Below are 19,913 nucleotides of genomic sequence, written 5' to 3'. Positions count from 1 at the left end.
TCCAACCTTAATGATTCTAGGATTCTATGATGTGGCACCCGCATCCCCGTGTTTTAGTGCCCACTGTGCTGGCCAGCCCTTCTCTCGTTCTGCCAGCTCTGCCTCCCAGAGGAGGAGACACATCCCAGAGGATCTTGCTTCCTCTCCTTGCTGCTGTCACACAGCACAGAAACAAGACATTTTCCCAGGTAGCTGATGTGGATGGAGCCCAGCCTAGAGCAGTAAGAAAGCTGAGACATTTAGGAAACAGACCTGTCAGGAAAGGTTAAAGGAATTTGCTGTGCTTAGTCTAGAAAAGAGACAGGAGGGGAGATGGAGAGGGAGGAACAGGACAATATTTCTGATGTCTAAAGGTTGGTTGCAAAAGGACACTGATGTGCTGCTGGTCCATGGTGTCATTGATCTAATTCCTCGCAAAAAAAACAGCTTTAGGGTCAATACTTTCTTATCATAAATGTCATAATATTTAACTTTGTAAAGTTTATATGATTAAACTCCATAGCACGTAATCATTTTGGAGACAATGGAGCAAACCACACAAAGAGGTTGCCCGCTCTGTCTGCATGTCTCTGAGCTTTTGCTGGCTGGAGCTCAGCTGCTTCTAAGTCCTGTCCAGCTACCCTCTAGGCTCTTCTGGCCTCCATCATTGCTATACCCCAGCCACACCTAAGGGCCTCACTAAAACACTTTTAACAGCTCTTTGTTAATGGGAATACAGATTTTATTGATTTAGGAAAAAAAAGGCATGTCAGCTTCTTCGCTACCACGTGGGCTTTTTTTGAGCAGGCCATCTTCCACATCCAACATGTAAATCTCTGTGTGTCCCTCTCCCTTGTGCCTCCTCCAGGTCTCCAAGGCAAGTGTGGTACATACAAAGCTGACCATGGGAATGTACTCCCCTCCATCACATATATGTTTATGAAGGTTGCTTTAGTTACAGTTTCCATATTTCAGAGGGGTGGTACAGACAAGCTCATCACCTGAAATCCCCTCTGGTCCATGATCTGTTCGAGGAGTTAGTCAATAGGACCCCCTGGGAAACTGCCCTAAGGGACAAGGGAGCAGAACAGAGCTGGCAGATCTTTAAGGCTGCTTTCCAAAGAGCACAAGAGCTCTCAATCCCCATGTGTAACAAATCAGAAAAGGAAGGCAAGAGACCAGCATGGATGAGACGTCAATACCTGCTGGTCTAAAGGGCAAGAAGGAAATGCACAGGCAGTGGAAGCAGGGACAGGTATCCTGGAAGGAGTATAGGGATTGTTGCCTGGTTGTGTAGGGATGGGGAAGGAAGGCCAAGATCCATATGGAACTGAACCTGGCAAGGGACACAAAGAATAATAAGAAGGGCTTCTATAGGTACGTCAGCCAGAAAAGGAATGTCAAATAAAGTGTACCACTGCTGATGAACACAACTAGCAAACTGCTAACAACAGATGAGGAGAAGGCTGAGGTACTCAACAACATTTTTGCCTCAGTCTTCACTGGCAACCTCTCTTTCCACACCTCTTGAGTGGATGGACCGCATGATGGACTGGGGGAGCAAAGTCCCTCTCATTGTAAGAGAAGATTGGGTTCCTGGCCACCTGAGGAACCTCAACATAAGTCTATGGGACCTGATCAGATGCATCCCAGAGTCCTGAGGGAATTGGCTGATGTAGATGCCAAGCCATGCTTCATGATATTTGAAAAGTCCTGGCAGTCAGTTGAAGTCCCTGGTGACTGGAAAAAGGGAAACATTGCACCCATTTTTAAAAAGGGTTGAAAGGAGGACCCTGTCAGCCTGCCCTTTGTGCCTGGGAAGATCATGGAACAGATCCTCCTGGAAGCTATGCTAAGGCACATGGAGGCCAGGGAGGTGATTTGACACAGTCAGCATAGCTTCACCAAGGGCAAGTCCTGCCTGACTGACCTAGTGGCCTTCTATGATGGTGTGAGATCTACATCAGTAGACATGGGAGGAGCTACAAAGGTCATCTATCTGGACTTCTGCAAGGCCTTTGACATGGTCTTCCACAACATCCTTCTCTCTAAATTGGAGAGAGAGGGATTTCATGGATGAACTATTCGGTGGATAAGGAAGTGGTTGAATGGTCACATCCAGAGTAGTGGTCAATGGCTCAATGTCCAGATGGAGATCAGTGACAAATGGTGTCTCTCAGGGGTCCATGTTGGCACCAGTACTTTTAATATCTTCATCAATGACATTAGACAGTGGGATCTGTCTGAGCGCACCCTCAGCAAGTTTGCAGATGACACCAAGATGAGTGGTGCGGTTGACACGCCTGAGGGACAAGTTGCCATTCAGAAGGAGCTTGACAAGCTTGAGAAGTGAGTCCATGTGAATTTCATGAGGTTCAACAAGGCCAAGTGCAGGGTCCTGCACCTGGGTTGGGGCAACCCCCAGTATCAATTCAGGCTGGGGGATGAAAGGATTGAGAGCAGCCCTGCCGAGAAGGACGTGGGGGTACTGGTGGACGAAAAGCTGGACATGAGCCGGCCATGTGCACTTGCAGGCCAGAAGGCCAACTGTATCCTGGGCTGCATCCAAAGCAGCATGGCCAGCAGGTAGAGGGAGGGGTTCTGCCCCTCTACTCTGATCTGGTGAGACCCCACCTGGAGTACTGTGTCCAGCTCTGGAGCACTCAGCACAGGAAAGACATGGACCTGTTGGAGAGGGTCCAGAGGAGGCCACAAACATGATGAGAAGGATGGAGCACCTCTCCAGTGAGACAGGCTGAGAGAGTTGGGGTTGTTCAGCCTGGAGAAGAGAAGACTCCGGGGAGACCTTATTGCAGCCTGCCAGTGCTTAAAGGGGGTTTATAAGAAAGATGGGGACAGACTTTTTAGCAGAGCCTGTTGCGATAGGACAGGGGGTAATGGTTTTAAACTAAAAGAGGGCAGATTCAGACTATATATAAGGAAATTTTTTGCAATGAGGGTGGTGAAAGACTGGCACAGGTTGCTCAGAGAGGTGGTAGATGCCCCATCCCTGGCAACATTCAAAGTCAGGTTGGATGGGGCTCTAAGCAACGTGATCATCTTGAAGATGTCCCTATTTACTGCAGGGGAGTTGGACTAGATGACCTTTAAAGGTGCCTACCAACCCAAACAATTCTATGATTCTATGATTCTAAGATCTGCATGTGCAGGACATTTCTTCCTGCACTCATTACTAGTACAGGCCCAGTGGGTTGCAGAAGACGGTTTTTCAAAAAGCCAGCCAGGTGGCCTAGCTGTGCCGCAGGGAACACGCGTATCCCGCTGTCCGGCACACTGAGGGCTGGAGGGCAGAGAGCACATGGATGCTTCTCTCCAGGGTGAGCAAGAGCTTCCCCATGCTGTTTTCCCTTCTCCCAGGTGCTGCTGCTAATGTGCCTGTTGTGATTTTCGTTTAGATTACATCAACGCACACAACCTGCACCGCCCTGCCGCAGCAGGGCACATGGGAAAGAAAGAGAGCGGGTTGGTGGGTGGCTCCGCCGATGGCGCTGGAGCAGCCAGGGCTCCAGCCACCAGGGCTTCAGACAAGGAGCTCATCAGCTTTTGCTACCTGCACATGCGAGAGCAAAGGAAGGAAAGAGAGAGCAGGACGGATATCAATGAAAACCTGATATTTTTTGAGGAAACTCGTCCCAGGACCAAATCTGACCCCACTTCCAAAAGCTCTGGCCAAGGCTACAATGGGGCAGCTAACAAATACAACCCGGATGGCCTTGACCAAGACAGGCACGTGAGCAGGGCCAGGGCACACACCATAGACACTCACCTGCGGAGTGACACCTCGCACTTCTACTGCGAGTCCTGCCAAGCCAAAATCAAGAGCCGGCTGGCCTCATGCAAGGGAGGCAAGCCTGGCAGCACCCGGGACAATATGGTGGACTTGATGTCACTTCCACCTCCCGGGAGCGATGAAGAAGAAGATGAGACGACGTCCCTGCTCCCTGCCATTGCTGCCCCACCTCCCGGCTTCCGAGACAACAGCTCAGATGAGGACGACCCCAAGCGCCGGGCAGCTGCCCAGAGCCAGGAGCACGGCCGGCACCTCTGTGGCATCCTCTACGACGAGATACCTGTCACACTGATAGACAATGTGCAACCACGGACAGTCCGAGACCATGCTCAAGAGTTGGACGATGCCTTGGTGTCCACCCTGCAGGCACTGGAAGCCCTGGCTGCCTCAGAGGATTGTCCACATCCCCCACCACAGCAGACAGCAGGTATTTCAGTGGCTGTGTCTTTCTTTTTTCCCTATAGCCTTTCTTTCCTATGGCACATCCTTCCCTTTAGTCTCCTTCTCCCATCCTATATGTGATTGTGGAGCAGCTTCTAGTGTGTATCAGCTTCTTAGTTGTGTGCCACAATTAAGTTGCAGCAATAGGCTCTAACAGGAGCAGCCAAGCTGCTGCTCAGAATATTTCTAAGCAGCTGAGATGGGACTCCTCTCCCTTGCAGTGGCTTCAGGAGTCTCTTGGTTATCCCATACCTGCCATGGTCCACATGCCACGATGCTGGGGTGAGGCACAGTCCTTTGTCCCTCTCCTTGCCTTGGCTGCCCTACACACTATGGCAGAGTAGCTGTTGCCTGATTTTCCTTCTTGCTCCAGACAAGTTCCTGTAGCTCTGCTATCACTAACACTGGAAAGCTTCCCAGGACCTTTTCCTGGGCCAAAAGCTCATGCTGAATTGAGCTCGCAAGCCAGCTCGGTGCTGACAAGTGATCTCTCTTAAAAGCATTAACTCTTAGTTGCGGGAAGTCACTAAAGTTTTTCCGATGGGATGCTGTGTCCTGCATTCCTGGGACCCTCTGGCCACATAGAGCTCCCCTCTCCTCTGCACAGCAGTGTGGTGTGGGTGTTGTCATTTTCTTTGTGTCCCTCCTTAGGTCTTATTGTCCTGGCTGCCATCACTCCTGAGTCATCCTTGGATTCTGGCCATGAAACCAATTCTTCAGAGCTAACTGATGTCTCAGAGATGGTCTCTGCTATGAAGCAGCATCAGAACGCAGCCTACTTCCTCGCTCAACACATCAACAAAGAAAACCTCCTGGCCAGAAAGGACTTGCCTTTCCGAATCCAGAGCTGTGCTGCTCAGGCTGTTCTCACCTCACCCTACCCCCTCATCCGCCAGGAGCCAAGCCCTTCATTGAAGCCAGCTTTCTCTCACCAGAGCCCCAACATTACCAATTGCAAGAGCAAACAGGAGCAGCAGCACGCTGAGCAGAGCTACGCCTTGGCTGTCCAGCCAGTGCTGACCCCTCAGCTTAACGAGCAGAACAGGGAGACTCCAGTGCCAGGCTCTGAATGCAAAGGTGCAAGCCACACAAAAGCTGCCTTTGAGGTATCTCTGAACGCCACAGCAGCCCCGAGTAGGGAGCAGGCACAGGATCTACAAGAGAAGATGCCCAAAGAGCCAAGCTCCAAGCTCCTCCTGGACCAAAAAAGTGGTGTAACTCCAGCCGTGATTTCAGCTGCTCTGCAGCAAGTGGCAAATGCAAAAGGCTCAGCTCCCCAAGTGGTGGCAGCCTCAAAAGAAGACAAGAATATGAATGGTACCAACAGCTGTGCATCAGCCAGCAGCAAGCCTTTGAAATTTAAAGGAAGTCCACAAACCGCAGAGACATTATGCAACTGTCAGCAGCAGCAACTCTCTCCACAGCAGCACTGTGAAGTTTCTCCAAGTCCTAAAGAATCTCATGGCAGTAAGGCTGAAGCCTTCCACCTTGCCTCAGTGGGTGAGGAAATGATGCCCAGTAAGACTTTTGCCTCTAAAAGCTACCAGCAAAAAGTGAGTAGAGATGCTCCAGGAAAAGCCACAAGTGGAGAGCCAGGTCAGAAGGCAGGTGGGGAAGTCACAAACCTCATCTTTCAGAAACACACAGCTCCTTCAAACCAAGGTCAGAAAATGCAACAGGAAAGTTCAGCCAAAAGCTTAAAAACTGAGAGTAGCAATCTGCAGTCTCCATCACCTGGCAGCACTTTCAGGAGCAACAGTGAGGAATCCAAAGGGCCAATCCAGCTGGTGCCGAGACCCGAGAGCACTGTGCCTTCCAAAAAAGTAGAAAAAGTCCTGGAGGTGACTCAACAAGATGCTGATGTCCCAGCAAAACCTAAAGCTCCAAAAGCTACCTTCAGGTTGAGGAACCTGTTCTCTGCAACATTTCCGACACGGCTGAAGAAGGAGACAGACGAGCGGCAGGCCCAACTGCAGAAGGTGAAGCAGTATGAGCTGGAATTCCTTGAAGAGCTGCTCAAGCCAAAGAGCAAAGTTGACCTCCCACCACAGGAATATCTGCACCCTCCTGCTCCTGGGCGCTGCAGCTGCCAGCTAAGGAGCAGTCCTGTGCAAAAAGTCCCAGGGATGTCCAGGGAGCAAAGGCGCAGCTGTGACTGCAAGCGGATTTGCAGGGGGGTGAGGCCACCCCCTAACCAGTTGGTGATGCCAGAACTGGAGAAGCAAGGGAGAGATAAAGTTACTGATGACCAGAAGCAGGCAGAAGCCATTAGGTTGAAAAGTGTGAGCAGTCCTTCCAAAGGCAAGCGGATACGATCCACAAGTTTAGAGTCCGGAGACTACCGGTCAGATCCAGAGAACAGCGTGTCCTGTTTGACAACGTGCACTTCCCGGGGGGAGTGCATGGGTGCTCCACACTACAGGAAGCTCTTGCGTCGCTATAGTGTCAGTGAAATAGATAAGACTGATAGGACATCCCTGTCCTCTGACATCTACCAGAACATCTATACAACCAAGCAGAAAGGCCTCCAGAAAGAGCCTGAGCCCAGCATCCTCTGTCCTGTTCTGAGGACCAAAATCCAGGAAGCCTCTGGAGTGGCTGACCCCTCCTATGTCCAGATAGCACAGGAGAAAAAGAACCAGAAGGGGTCAGCAGTGTTCTCTGTCCAGGAGGAGATGTATCCAAGTCCTGCTGAGCTGCAGGATGAAGACATGGAGGATGAGAAGTGTTGCTCCATCCGGTACTGCTTCTACTACAGGAAATGCGATGTTGCAGATGATGGGAGCGAGAAAGATGAGCTGTCCTATTCCATCCCCATGCAGATACTCCCAGGAATGAAGCTGGACAATCAGATGGTCCCAGTCATGAGCAGGACTCTTCAGGTCCTAGATGCAACAGCTTGCAGCAGTCCCAATGACAGTCAGACACAGGAAATAGATTTAAGGACCTCCAGTTTTGAGGGGAGCTTGGCAAAGATCAGCACCCTTCGAGGCCATGCCTACAGCTTCCCCAATGGCTTTCTGCAAGTGCAGCTGGACACCAATGAGCTCCTAACTATCCTGAGGCAGTGTGTGGTTAGCCCTGACGTCCGGGACTACAAACCCTACATCTCCCAGCTGGCTGAGTACAAGCAAGAGCTTGCCCTCAAGTTCAAGGAGTTTCGGGCATCCTGCCGCCGTGTGGCAGCCGTCGACAAGAGTCCTACCCACATGCTCTCTGCCATCACGAGCAGCTTCCAGGTGCTAAGCAGCCTCATCGAGACATTTGTGAGGCTGGTGTACGTTGTGCGCTCGGAATCCCAACGCCAAGAGCTGCTGACGAAGGTGGAGGAAGTGGTGAGAAACTATACCTTCCTCCTGAAGGCTGCAGAAGAGTCCACAGCCAGAACCCTGAGCCACCAGCAGACGGTGGAGCAGCTTGCCCGCCAGTCAGCCACGGTTGCCACTGTCATGAGCACGCTCACACGCTCTCTAAAGACGTTGATCAATAAGTAAGCCAGCTACAAAAACCAACAAGCCGGTGTGTGCCAGGCCAAGTGCTAGTGGTTCTCAAATCGCATAGGTCTGGTGAGGATGCGTGTCTGCAAGCCCACATCTGCTGAGGTGTGCAGGAGAGCTAAGATGCTCTTTTATCTCTGCAGAATGGATGATTTTGTTGGTGATGTTTTTGAAGGGTAAATTCATACCCTGTCGCAAGCTGTGCAACCAGTTCGTCAGGGGTCTCGAGCATCTGCTCTGCATGCTCTGCCTTGCTGGCTCGTTGGTGATGGGCACAGTCACCCTGTCTCCATGCTAGTTTGGTTTCATGTGATTCTGGGCCTTACTTGTGCAAAGACCTTTGTCATGGCATATAGAGGGCCAGTGAGTTAGCAGGAACTAAGCTGAGATCTCCTGGCTTCACTTCATGAGTTTGGAGCCAAACCAGTGTTTTGCCACGTAAACAGCTCTTCTGCCCCCAGGGTCTTCCTGGCCCACAAATGCAACGTAATTAGCGGCAGAAGGGATCTCTGGGGTGCAAGTCCTTGCTGCTGTGCTAGGGTTTGGGAAGTAGTCCTAGCATGGGCAAGATGCCATAATCCTGAGGCAGAGCTAGGTCACCCTAGCAGGCTCTACTTTCACAGCTTAGGCACCAATGCCCTAGTCCTGAGCACAGGTACTGCCTGTGCAAAAGGCAATGGCTCAACGCATGCGAGTAGGGAGGATCCAGGGAACTACAAGCCTGTCAGTCTGGCCTCAGTGCTGGGAAAGGTTATGGAGCAGATTGTTTTGGCTGCCATCACACAGCATGTGCAGGACAACCAGATGATCAGGCACAGCCAGCATGGGTTTACAAAAGGCAGATCCTGCTTGACTAACCTGATCTCCTTCTACAACAAGGTGACCTACTTAGTGGATGAGGTAAAGTCTATGGATGTTGTTTACCTAGACTTCAGTAAAGCCTTTGACACTGTTTCCCACAGCATTCTCCTGCAGAAACTGCTCATGGCTTGGACAGGTGTACTCTTCACTGGGTAAAAAACTGGCTGGATGGTCAGGCCCAAAGAGTTGCGGTGAATTAAGTTAAATCCACTTGGTGGCTGGTCACAAGTGGTGTTCCCCAGGGCTCAGTTTTGGGGCCAGTTCTGTTTAATATCTTTATCGATGGTCTGGATGAGGGGATCGAGTGCTCCCTCAGTACATTTGTAGATGACATCAAGTTGGGCAGGAGTGTTGATTTGCTCGAGGGTAGAAAGGCTCTGGTAGAGGGATCTGGACAGGCTGGATCAATGGGCCAAGGTCAGCTGTATGAGGTTTAACAAGGCCAAGTGCGAGGTCCTGCACTTTGGCCACAACAACCCCATGCAACGCTACAGGCTTGAGGAGGAGTGGCTGGAGAGCTACCCATCATAAAAGGACCTGGGGGTGTTGGTCGACAGCCAGATGAATATGAGCCAGCAGTGTGCCCAGGGGGCACCCCATGGAACGCTACAGGCTGGAGGAGGAGTGGCTGGAGAGCTACCCATCATAAAAGGACCTGGGGGTGTTGGTCGACAGCCAGATGAATATGAGCCAGCAGTGTGCCCAGGTGGCCAAGAAGGCCAACAGCATCCTGGCCTGCATCAGAAATAGTGTGGCCAGCAGGACCAGGGAAGTGATTGTCACCCTGTACTCAGCACTGGTGAGGCTGCACCTCAAATACTGTGTTCAATTTTCGGCCCCTTAATACCAGAGGTGCTGGAACATGTCCAGAGAAGGGCAACAAGGATGGTGAAGTGTCTAGAGCACAAGTCTTATGAGGAGCGGCTAAGGGAACTGGGGTTGTTTAGTCTGGAGAAGAGGAGGCTGAGGGGAGACCTTGTCACTCTCTACAACTACCTGAAAGGAGGTTGTAGTGAGGTGGATGTCAGTCTCTTCTCCCAAGTAACAAGTGATAGGACTAGAGGAAACAGCCTCAAATTGTGCCAGGGGAGGTTTAGATTGGCTATTAGTAAAAATTTCTTTACTGAAAGAGTGGTCAAGCATTGGAACAGGCTGCCCAGGGAGGTGGTTGAGTCATCATCACTGGAGGTATTTAAAAGACGTAGACATGGAGCTCAGGGACATGGTCTAGTAGTGGACTTGGCAGCATTAGGTTAACAGTTGAACTTGAAGATCTTAAGGGTCTTTTCCAACCTAAATGATTCTTTGATTCTATGATTCTGTGTTCCGCTTCCTCTGTTGGATGGCTGTGTCCACACTAGAGAGCCTGTAAGGAACCCATATTGATCTTTGACCATTGCAAAACGGTCAACTGCTAGCCCCCACAGCTGGGCTAGCAGCTGAGGGGAGACCTCTTTCCCACCATCCTCCAGAGGTCAGGTCCGTGCCCAAACCCTCTCCTATTTCCTTTCACCATGCCTATTAGAGAGGAACCCCAGATCAGCTTTGTCTGTGAGCCACAGCTTGCCCCTGAGCCAGGCAGTGCTACTGCCATCAGCCAAAGGAGCTGCTCTGCTTGCCAGGGCATTGGGGTCCTTTTCCTGTCTCCACCAGAGTGAGTGCCATAAGAAGCATTATTTAATACCGTGTAACGGTTATTTATTTGGAGTTGGGGTTTTGGGATATTTTTTTCACGTCCAGGTGAATGGTAAAATGATTCCTAATTGCTTCATTTTGCACCCCGAGGTTCCCCTCCTCCTTCCCGTCAAGCTTCTAGACCTAATCACCTTAATTGGTGCTTCACTGCAGTCACCCACCCTCCAAGACAGAGCAAGGAGAAAAATGCAAGGTTACACGTTGCATTGCCCTTACCCTGCCACCCACTGCACTTCATGCGTGCATGGGGAGAGAGGGTCCTGCTGGGGTCCCTGTGCCTCTCCCCATCGCACCCACCTCAAGCTGGAAAGGGAGATTGTGGCATCAGCCTCATGGTGCCAGGAGTGAAACAGGTTGTCAAACCCAGCCAGCTAGCCCCAGCACTTGGGGATGATCAGGGATCTCCGTACGATCAATCGCTTCCCATCTCTATTATTTTTTATAAATATGCACATTCAAAATCTCTCGTTCTTCCATAGGAGTTATGGAAATGCACAATGTGCTTTTAACATGAGCATCCTCTACCGAGTGCAATAACCTGCCCTGGCCCGTGGCTGTCCCGGACTTTGGCCATTGCTGTCAGCAAGGCAGAGAGGATCCTGCTGTGGGGACAGCCTCCTGCTTTCAAGAACCATGTAGCAAATATACAGTGGAAGAGCCAGTTTGGATTTCAGTCCATGGTGGGCAAAGCCTGTTACAATGCTGAAGGCTGACAGGGAGCCGTGTTTTTCTTTTCCACGTGAATTATCTATTATGAAACTCTGAGTTTCGTCGAGCTCCCCATTATGCCTATATCATTCCTCCATAAATCTCTCAGTCTAATACAGAGGAAAATTTTTTTATTGTCTGTATATAGTATATATAAATAAAAAAATATATAAATTATATATACACACAAATTTATGTCTTGTTTTACAAACAAGAAAGATTAAATATATTAATCTTAATATCCAAACTAGCATTTGTGTCTTTTTTAAGAACTTTGTAGAAATGTGGCTATTCTTAGCTGTACAAAACACTGTTTGTAAGCAAAACCCTCTATTGTTGTTGCTATAGAAATGCACTTATATCCTTACTGGAAGGGCACAGCTTAAGGACTCCACAATGTCGCTGGACTCCACAGCAGTTATGTGCCAGGCTATGAAGGAAGCCATGAAGCAGCAAAAATGCAGGTTTGAAATGAACTGTTTGACTTGGCATGGTTTTGTGTTGTTAACGGGCATTTTGGCTTAATTGCCCTCCAGGAGGGGAACGCCTCCAGCAGCACTCACCCCATCCCTGCTGGTGCTGGGCACTGTGGCTGTGCTGGGGAAAGTGTGGTCCTCCTGGTGCCCACAGGACACCCTCCTGCCCCTAAAGCAGGGGAGAACTGGGATGTGCTTTAAACCCCCTTTCTTGGCAAACTCCCGCCTGATCCCTTTTGTATGAGCCAAGTTGAGCACCCACTGACCAGCTCCGGTGCGTTTTCAGCCGAGCTGCAGCCTCCGCTTGGCATTTGCTCTTCTGCCTGGGAAGAGGTGACGGCATGCGACCTGCTATCGGTGGCCTGATGGTTCTGCTGCCCTGTGGGACTGCTCTGGTGTGTCTGCAGGGGAAAGCCGAGCAATAGCGTAATGCCAGACCCAGGGAGAAATCTTAGCAAACCAAACAGTTTCTTAGTTACAGATGACATTTCCAATATCCTGATTCCTCTGAGGACATGTTTTGCCTGGCACAATGAACTGCTCTCTATTTATCAGGGAGGAAGGCATTGATGTGTGCCCTCTATATGCCCCAAAGCCTCCAGGAACTATAAAAGCCAAGTCTGATAAAGATCCAACACTTAGGAACTGGGTCATTCTCTGTACGGGGGCTGAATGTGTTTTCCAAAGCAAAGGCAGCAGCAGTGGAGACACGTTCTCTGTGCCTCCAGGCTCGTTATTTTAATCTGCATCATACCATTTCCCATGCTGAACTAACGATGACACTGAATGGGACAAAACCCACACATTTATAAAGCTGGATATGGATCAAAAAAATGGAAAAGCCAAGGGGTTTTCTAACAACCCCCAGAGCCTGAAAATGTTATTGACAGCAGGCAGTTTAATCAGCAGAGTCGATGCTTAGTACCATCTAGTGGGCAATCAGCACCCTGTCAAAAAGGAATTACTTCTTCACAGCACGCTGTTATTGTTTGTACAGCGGTGGTGACAGGTGCTCCAGGATCAGTCAGATGTTCCTGTGTGAAGGGAGGAGCTATGCTGATACGTACGCGAGAAGGATGATGAAGCCCTGCCTTTATTATTGCTGTATGCGTCTTTTAGGTGCTGTCCCTGCAGCCTCACTCTGTTGGGCAAAATATGTGATTCAGAAGCATTAACTAGAACATTTCACCTGGATCATTTACTTTAAGAGTATTCACAAGTGTATTTCAAAAAACTGCATCTCGGTTACACAGCACAGAGAATTAAAAGTAAATTTTTTTTTTTCCAAATCTAGTTCCCGTTTTTACTGTCCATCTAGTTTATCTACCTGCAGACTGCCTTGTTCTTACTTAGCGTCAGCATCTCTTCGGGTCGAAGCCACTGTCCCCCAGCAAGTTAAAGTATTCTGTTCCCAGAAAAGCACAATATTGTTTTGCAGGGGTGTGTGCAAAAGATAAATCAATTTTTCTCAATCTCCTCCCACCAGAGCAATCTGCCTAAGCATGGCAGGTTGTGTTTGCCAGCCCATGAGCACCCTCTCAGAGCAGCACCAGCAGTATCTGCCCTTCTCATACTGCCTTTGCCCAGAGTTTTTTGCTGTATCGTTACAGCTGGTACAGATTTCCTCCAGGGCCTTCACAGCTCCCATGAGCATGGATTTGTGCCACAACATGCATTCATGACCAGCTGATGTGATTGCACTCCCACAGTCTGCTCCCTTCCTTAATCTTCTTTAAATTATGTCCACTCCCAAGGAGTCCTCACCAGGCGTCTTATCAATCGGGGACAACAGACGGAAAAGGAACAAAAATTGGGCCATCGCTCGTCCCTCTAATAGAAGACCTGGCTTTCAGGGGTCAAAGTGTCAAAAGCAGGAGCTGGAAAATTAGCAGACCTCAAGCAGCAGTCCCAAGATAGGTTTGGATAAAATTGCTTGTGTCTCTGTGGACTTTGCTGGTCATTGTCAGCTGAAGACAACAACTGGGCACCATGATTTAAAGCACTTTGAACTCTAATCCCTGTGGCGTAGTGGCTGCATTCTCCTGTCAGGATTTCCATCCTCTCCAAGGTTCTGGCAACACTACACAGGATTCGCAGCAGCCCCAGATACAACAGCGGGGCAAGCTGAATAGCTGGGACCCACAGTTTCTTTCATCATGCCCAAGGGAGCTGACAGTCAAATAGATATGAGTAATGTCTAAATTTTATCCTCATTTAAAGCACAGTGTCTGGATTCCTGTGTAAAACATCCTAACAAATTCCTCATGTAGGCAGACACAGTGGAGCTGGCTGGGACACCCATGGTTTTAATTGGACATGGGAGAAGTCTGCCAGGGAAGACAGGTATCTCAGCTTATTTACATTGCCCAACCTTATTTAGTATATATGAAAACAGTCCGTACACAATAGGAAACTTTTCCAAAGGTTTTTGTGTCAGGCTATGTAATTCCATGTCAGGGCACGAGCAGATGAGGAACTTGCCTGTGCCTCATCCCACTGCAGCCACAGCACAACCTTTGAAGCCCAGTTGAGCTGGTGCCTCTTACCCCCCCCAATACAGGGTGAACAGGGAGGGTGTTTTCCACAGATGGACTATAAAGTCATTAAAAAGCAAACGCGCTGTCTTCAAAGCGGCAGAAATCCCAGTGCTGCCTCTCTGAAGTTTGTTGCACATGCCAAGGGCTGGGGACAGAGATGAAAGGGCTGGGGATGTGCACTGGGTCTACACACATGGTCCAGGACACTTTATAATGCTCCACTAAGTCCCACTTTTGAAAAGCACCTTGGAAATACTCCTGAATCTAATGAATATTCACCTCTTGCTAAAGCAACACGACTCCATCTTCATACGTTTAACTGGGCTCCTTAGAAAGGCACAGTAAAAATGATGGGTAGAAATATCAGGAACACAAAGGCAGTGGTCAGGATCCTTTAAAGAGCTTTTCATCCCTAAGTCCATATTGTCCACATGTTTCTAGCAGAGACTTGAAAATACCATTTATTTCCCAAAGTTTTCTCCTTTTCCTGATAAAGTTTGTGTTTTTTCCTGGTGGATGGTAGCTCTGGTTCAGCTACGTCCTGCTGTGTAACTCTGGTAGCGTTTACAGTGCTACAGGTGAGCTTCATTCCTAAATACAACCCATAGGACCCAGTGGGATACCTGTGATAAAGCGATCGCCTCTACAGAGGAAAGAACAGGGGGTTCTTGTAGAGTCAGTAAAAAATTCAACTGAGATGGTTCTTACTGCATCTGAGTGGCTTTGAGTAGCAGAGAGAGGATTTATCTAAAAATAATCCCTGTAAAACAAATGACAGACAGAGGAGCGGCAGAAAGTGAGCAGTCGGTAGAACTGCTCCCAGCAGCGATGGCTGGTTTTTCTGCTCCCACAGAGAAAAGCCTCAGGTCTCTGAAGTGTTCAGTGAGAGTCTGGGGAGGGGAGTGAAATCAGAAGGTCCTAACACTGGAGATACACCCCTGGTCAGCCTCCCACCCCTCTTACGCCTCAAATTTTCCGCGGCCTCTACCCTGCTTCCAGCCTCCCAACCCTCTTCGGCCTCTGCTTTTCTTCTGGCCTCTTTTTCTCTACAGCCGCCCTGACCAATCGCAGGCCAGGCAGTCAGGCGACGACCAATCGCAGGCCTACTCCTGCCCTGTGCCACACACTCTGGAGCAGAGAACGGCCAGTGCGGGGTCGGCATGGCCCCGCCCCTGCCCTCCGCGAAGCCAATAGGAAGCGCGCCGAGGCGTGTCCGTGGGCGCAAGGAGTCCATAAAGGGCCCGCGCGGCTGGCGACAAGGGGTAAGATGGCGGAGTAGGTGGTAGTGGGTGTAGTCTGGGCTCACTGTGCCGCATCCCCACGCTGCAGCTGGTTGCGGGGCGAGGTGGACGATGGTGTTGCTGTCCTTGTCATGACTCATATGAGGATCTTCATTTTTGCAGGAGCTCGCTCCAGCACCTGTCCCACACGATTGATGACCGCCTTGGCCTGGAGCTGGTCGACAAGGTGGTCGTGAAGAAGTTCAGCAACCAGGAGACCTGGTGGGGTGGGGCTGCACTACAGCTCCCAGTGCAATAGCTTGCAACAGTCCCAATGACAGTCAGATGCAGGAAATAGATTTAAGGACCTCCAGTTTTGAGGGGAGCTTGGCAAAGATCAGCACCCTTCGAGGCCATGCCTACAGCTTCCCCAATGGCTTTCTGCAAGTGCAGCTGGACACCAATGAGCTCCTAACTATCCTGAGGCAGTGTGTGGTTAGCCCTGACGTCCGGGACTACAAACCCTACATCTCCCAGCTGGCTGAGTACAAGCAAGAGCTTGCCCTCAAGTTCAAGGAGTTTCAGGCATCCTGCCGCCATGTGGCAGCTGTCAACGAGAGTCCTACCCACATGCTCTCCGCCATCACGAGGAGCTTCCAGGTGCTAAGCAGCCTCATTGAGATGTTTGTGAAGCTGGTGTACGTCGTGTGTTCAGAGTTCCAGTGCAAAGAGCTGCTGACTCCAAATTGGCCTCCCATTCGTTGTCTGTCTCACACTGTTTTTTTGGCCTCCTGCCTCTTTTTTCATCTCTACTTCCCTTTTGGCCTCCCACCTCTTTTTTTGTCCTGACACTCCCTTTTGTCCTCAGACCACTTAGAGGCCTCCCACCCCTTTTTGGCATCCACTTTTCTTTTGGCTTCGCTTACCTTTTCAGCCTCCCAAACGTTTTTGGCCTTAAATTTTTCTAAGCCTTTGCTTTCCTATTCATCTTCCCATTACTTCTCTGCCTCTGCTTTTCTTTTTGCCTCCCACCCCTTTTTTGCCTCCACTTTTTTTTGGCTTCTACTTTTCTTTCAGCCACTAAGTCAAAGAGCAGGGCCTCGTGTTATCCCTGTCCAGTGGCATTCATTAACAGAATCGGCTGTGAGGCAGTGCAGTCACAAGGCAGCAGGGAAAAAAAACCCTCAGCCACAGGCTTTCTGCATGAAAATGTGTCCTTGATTAAGTGGCCGGTGGTAATTGAGTGGCAATTGTATGCAGGAATGTGCCAAGAGAAGGACAAGGGCTACTTGTCTTGATTGACATCACCATGAAATTTGGTGGTGTTAATGCGCTGCTTAAAACTTCCTGGAAAATATATTCTCAGGCCATGAAACACAAGTGTATTCCTGATTAAATGCATCTCCATAGAATCAAGTAAATAAAAAGGAGATTTTGCTATTCATGTGCTTTTGGGTTCTCCTTAGTTGGACAGTAATTTACTTCACAATTTTGAAAACGTGAGGTAACGCAGGAGCTCAGGCTATGAGCTTGTTCTTTCTGCTACCCGAACGAACTCATGCTTGTCCACATTGTGAACCACAGGAAAATTAAATAAAATTCTTTAGATTGGAAGTAGACAGTTGAATTTATTGTATTTTGCTTTCAGAATGAAGCAAGCCAACTGGAATTTGGTGCTTTAATTCTGAATAAGGGTGGCCACACAAGAGTTTAGATACTCCAATGCATTTTCACATCTAAACTTCACTTAGGCTACAATCATTTTCCTGAGCGTCCTTTGACAGATAACCTGTCTCACAAGCCAGTGGTTTTTCAACCACACAGTCTCTCCCTTCATCCCATTTAGGCCAAGAACCAGATAAATATCTTCCTCTTCAAAGCTGGTTCTCCTTGTCCCTTCTTCTTCAGTTAATGGCAGTGCAGGTTGCTAATAGACAAGCTATGGCTGAGGAACCTCATGAGCAAGCTTTTTTTGTTTTGTTTAACTAAGACTTTGGTGCATTAAGAGCTTTCCTTAATCAAATCTCTGAGATTATCCTGTTTGAAGAGCTTTGCTAGTAATAGATCATTAAGGTAGGTGGACTTTTGTCCTCATAACCAAAGTGCTGTCTAACCTACAAAGACATGGTGGTAGCCGAAACACTGAAGGGTAGCAGGGACTCTTCTTAGATGGCACTTGTGGCCCTTTAAATGCTGCTGGGTGCAGTGCAAGGGCAGCGAGACACTGCAGAGCTGGAGAGACTACAGCACCCAGCCCCTGGATCTGTTTGCCTTGGAGGAAAAGGTGTCATCCACCAGCAGCTCCTCAAAGTCTTCCCTCCTGGGTGGGGGGCAGATTCCTCTGGCTCACTGGGGGTCCTGAAAGCATGCTTGACTGGGGGGGGGGGGAAGTGTTTAATTTTACACATTAAAGGTTCCCAGTCCTTGGTTTCCAGGATTAAGGATCTAATTTCATCTTTTGTCAGATTTTTCACTCCTGCAAATCCCATCTCCGTGATCCCAGGAGGAAATTGATAGATGTGCTACTTCAAAAGTCCTGCGTAGGGGAAACTCAAACAGAGTTCATCAATGAGAGGCATAATTCACATGTTTTAATACACCTTCTGCTGCTTTCAGCCTCAGGTTCCCAGTGCCTGGTTCACAAATAAACTGGAAGGAGACAGGGATGTTGGGGCGCGGAAGATAATAATTCTGCATTCAAAAGCCAGGGCAGGGGGCAAATGAAATTTAAACCAAGACGGAAGCAAATGGTTCAAAAGCAGAAACAAGTATTTTGGGGACTGGAAAGAAGTTATCCAGCTTCCAAATTCTTCAAACTGCAATAGCAGCAGCAAACCTTCTGTAGCCTGTGTAGGGAGGAGAGGCCTTGAAGTTATTTTTAGACTACATAGCTTTATCACTGAAAAATGTGTACAGAAAAGCCATTGCAAACTTGCAGTTATCCCAAAATATCATTTGAAAAAAAAGTTGTAAACTGTGAAACGCCCATATAAGAGTGCCAATAAAATTGCTGAATTTTTTTAGGTGTGCTCCAGACAAAAGTACAGGAGCCATTAACAGGGAATGGTTACAGCGATGTGGATTTTGTGCAAGAAGATGGCTGATTGATTCATAGAAATTTGGGAGGTATCCACAAATCCTATCACTTGAACCACCAGGTAGCCATCTGATAGTGAAGTTTTCTTCTGTGTTACCAAGATAAACAATGTTTAGCAACAAATTAGAAGCAAAGGGCTTGTATTCTTCCTTTCCGTTCTTTGGATTTGCTATGTGTCACAGCATTTCACAAGCTGCTACAGTTACACCAAAAAAAATAAAATTTACCATATATTGATATTCTACTTCCCATCAATGCTAACTATGGGAGTTAATATCTATTTTAATCCAGATGAATTCCAAGTTCAATGACACCTCACAAAGGGTTATAGAAAACCTCAAAGTACAATTTTGTAATCATTAGTTTACTGACCTCTGGGGATCGAGACAGTAGCATTTGGGGCCAGGAGAGTTGCAAGACAAAATGAAGAAAACGTGGCCAGCCTCTGTGAATTGCAGACTGTATCTTCCAGTTGAATTCTCAAGGACTCAAAGCAATAACTTATCAATGCCAAATTCATTGCAGAATTTTGTTATCTATGAGACAGTCAAGCAAAACAAGTAGGAATTACATGACTGCATACAAATTTTGAAGAAGCTGCTTGTGGCTTATTTTGTATATTTAAAAGCCTTTAAACACAATGTTTATTTTTGCAAAAGCTAAATTAATCTGCATAATTACAGAATTATGTACAATCCTCTGATTATAAATGTAAAAAAAAGTCAGAAATTAAATTAAATGGCCTGTTGAAATAGAATACAGATGGGTTTTAACAATGATCCAGAAGACAGAAAAAAAACCCTCTGTATTTGCAATTCAGAGTATCCACCACAGTTACGATTTTTTTACTCTCAAAATGTGGCCAAAGGCAATTTCCAAGAGAAAAATAAATAGCAGAAAGTATTGCTGCAAATTCTGAGGACAAGTGCAGAAAATGTTGATCATGGTATTTTTTCTCACTGAATTTGCAGCGAGACCAGCCACACTGGCTATACATGCGAGAAGTCAATGCCTCTTCGCACATAAAGCCCGCTGTCATCGTTTCACTTTTGAAATGGGATCAATTCACGATTCAGCCAAAGGAAAAGAGACTGAGCAGAGCATACTTGAAGGAAAGGGCAAAGAAAATAACTTCTTAGTATTTTTGTAGACTACAAGTTTGAAGACAAAAAAGCAAAAGGTTTATCTTAAGTGAAGAAGATCTATCTATTTGAAGAAGCACTATCCTTCAAAAATGAAAAACTTCCTCCAACTTGATCACATCAACACATCGTCCCAGCCAGCTGGTGAGGCTTGTAGCTGGGGACCGCCCGCGGGGCTCCGCACAGCCAGTCCAGGCACAGCTGACCAGGCGGCAGAGCTGCCATTTCCCCTGCTGTCCTTCACTCCCAGCAGCCTTCAGCTGGGGCGCCTGGGCTTCTGTTTGTGCAGGAAAAGCTACAATTTCTCTGAGAACCTGTTCGCAGTGAAAATCACGGAGAAATGTGACATGGTGGGTGCCCAGCCTGCGCTGCTGCTGCTGCGGGGCATTGCCGTGCCTGGGGCTGCACAGGCTGTCACCCCACACCTCGGGGCTTTGCCTGCGGGTAGC

The 19,913-nt window shown here is 48.5% G+C and overlaps 1 protein-coding gene across 1 annotated transcript; it reads left to right on the top strand.

Moving 5' to 3' along the window:
* Window positions 1-3,395: 3,395 nt before the first annotated feature.
* FRMPD3 (FERM and PDZ domain containing 3) lies at window positions 3,396-7,725 on the top strand (the record flags this gene model as incomplete). Its single annotated transcript, XM_010288529.1, has 2 exons — window positions 3,396-4,217; window positions 4,883-7,725. Coding segments are annotated over 2 exons (3,665 nt in total), but the record flags the coding sequence as incomplete, so codon positions are not given.
* Window positions 7,726-19,913: the final 12,188 nt, after the last annotated feature.

Source organism: Phaethon lepturus, unplaced genomic scaffold, assembly GCF_000687285.1.
Source record: "Phaethon lepturus isolate BGI_N335 unplaced genomic scaffold, ASM68728v1 scaffold5936, whole genome shotgun sequence".
NCBI classification, from domain to species: domain Eukaryota; kingdom Metazoa; phylum Chordata; class Aves; order Phaethontiformes; family Phaethontidae; genus Phaethon; species Phaethon lepturus.
Note: the sequence above shows the minus strand (reverse complement) of the source record. Positions and strands in the feature narration are given on the sequence as shown.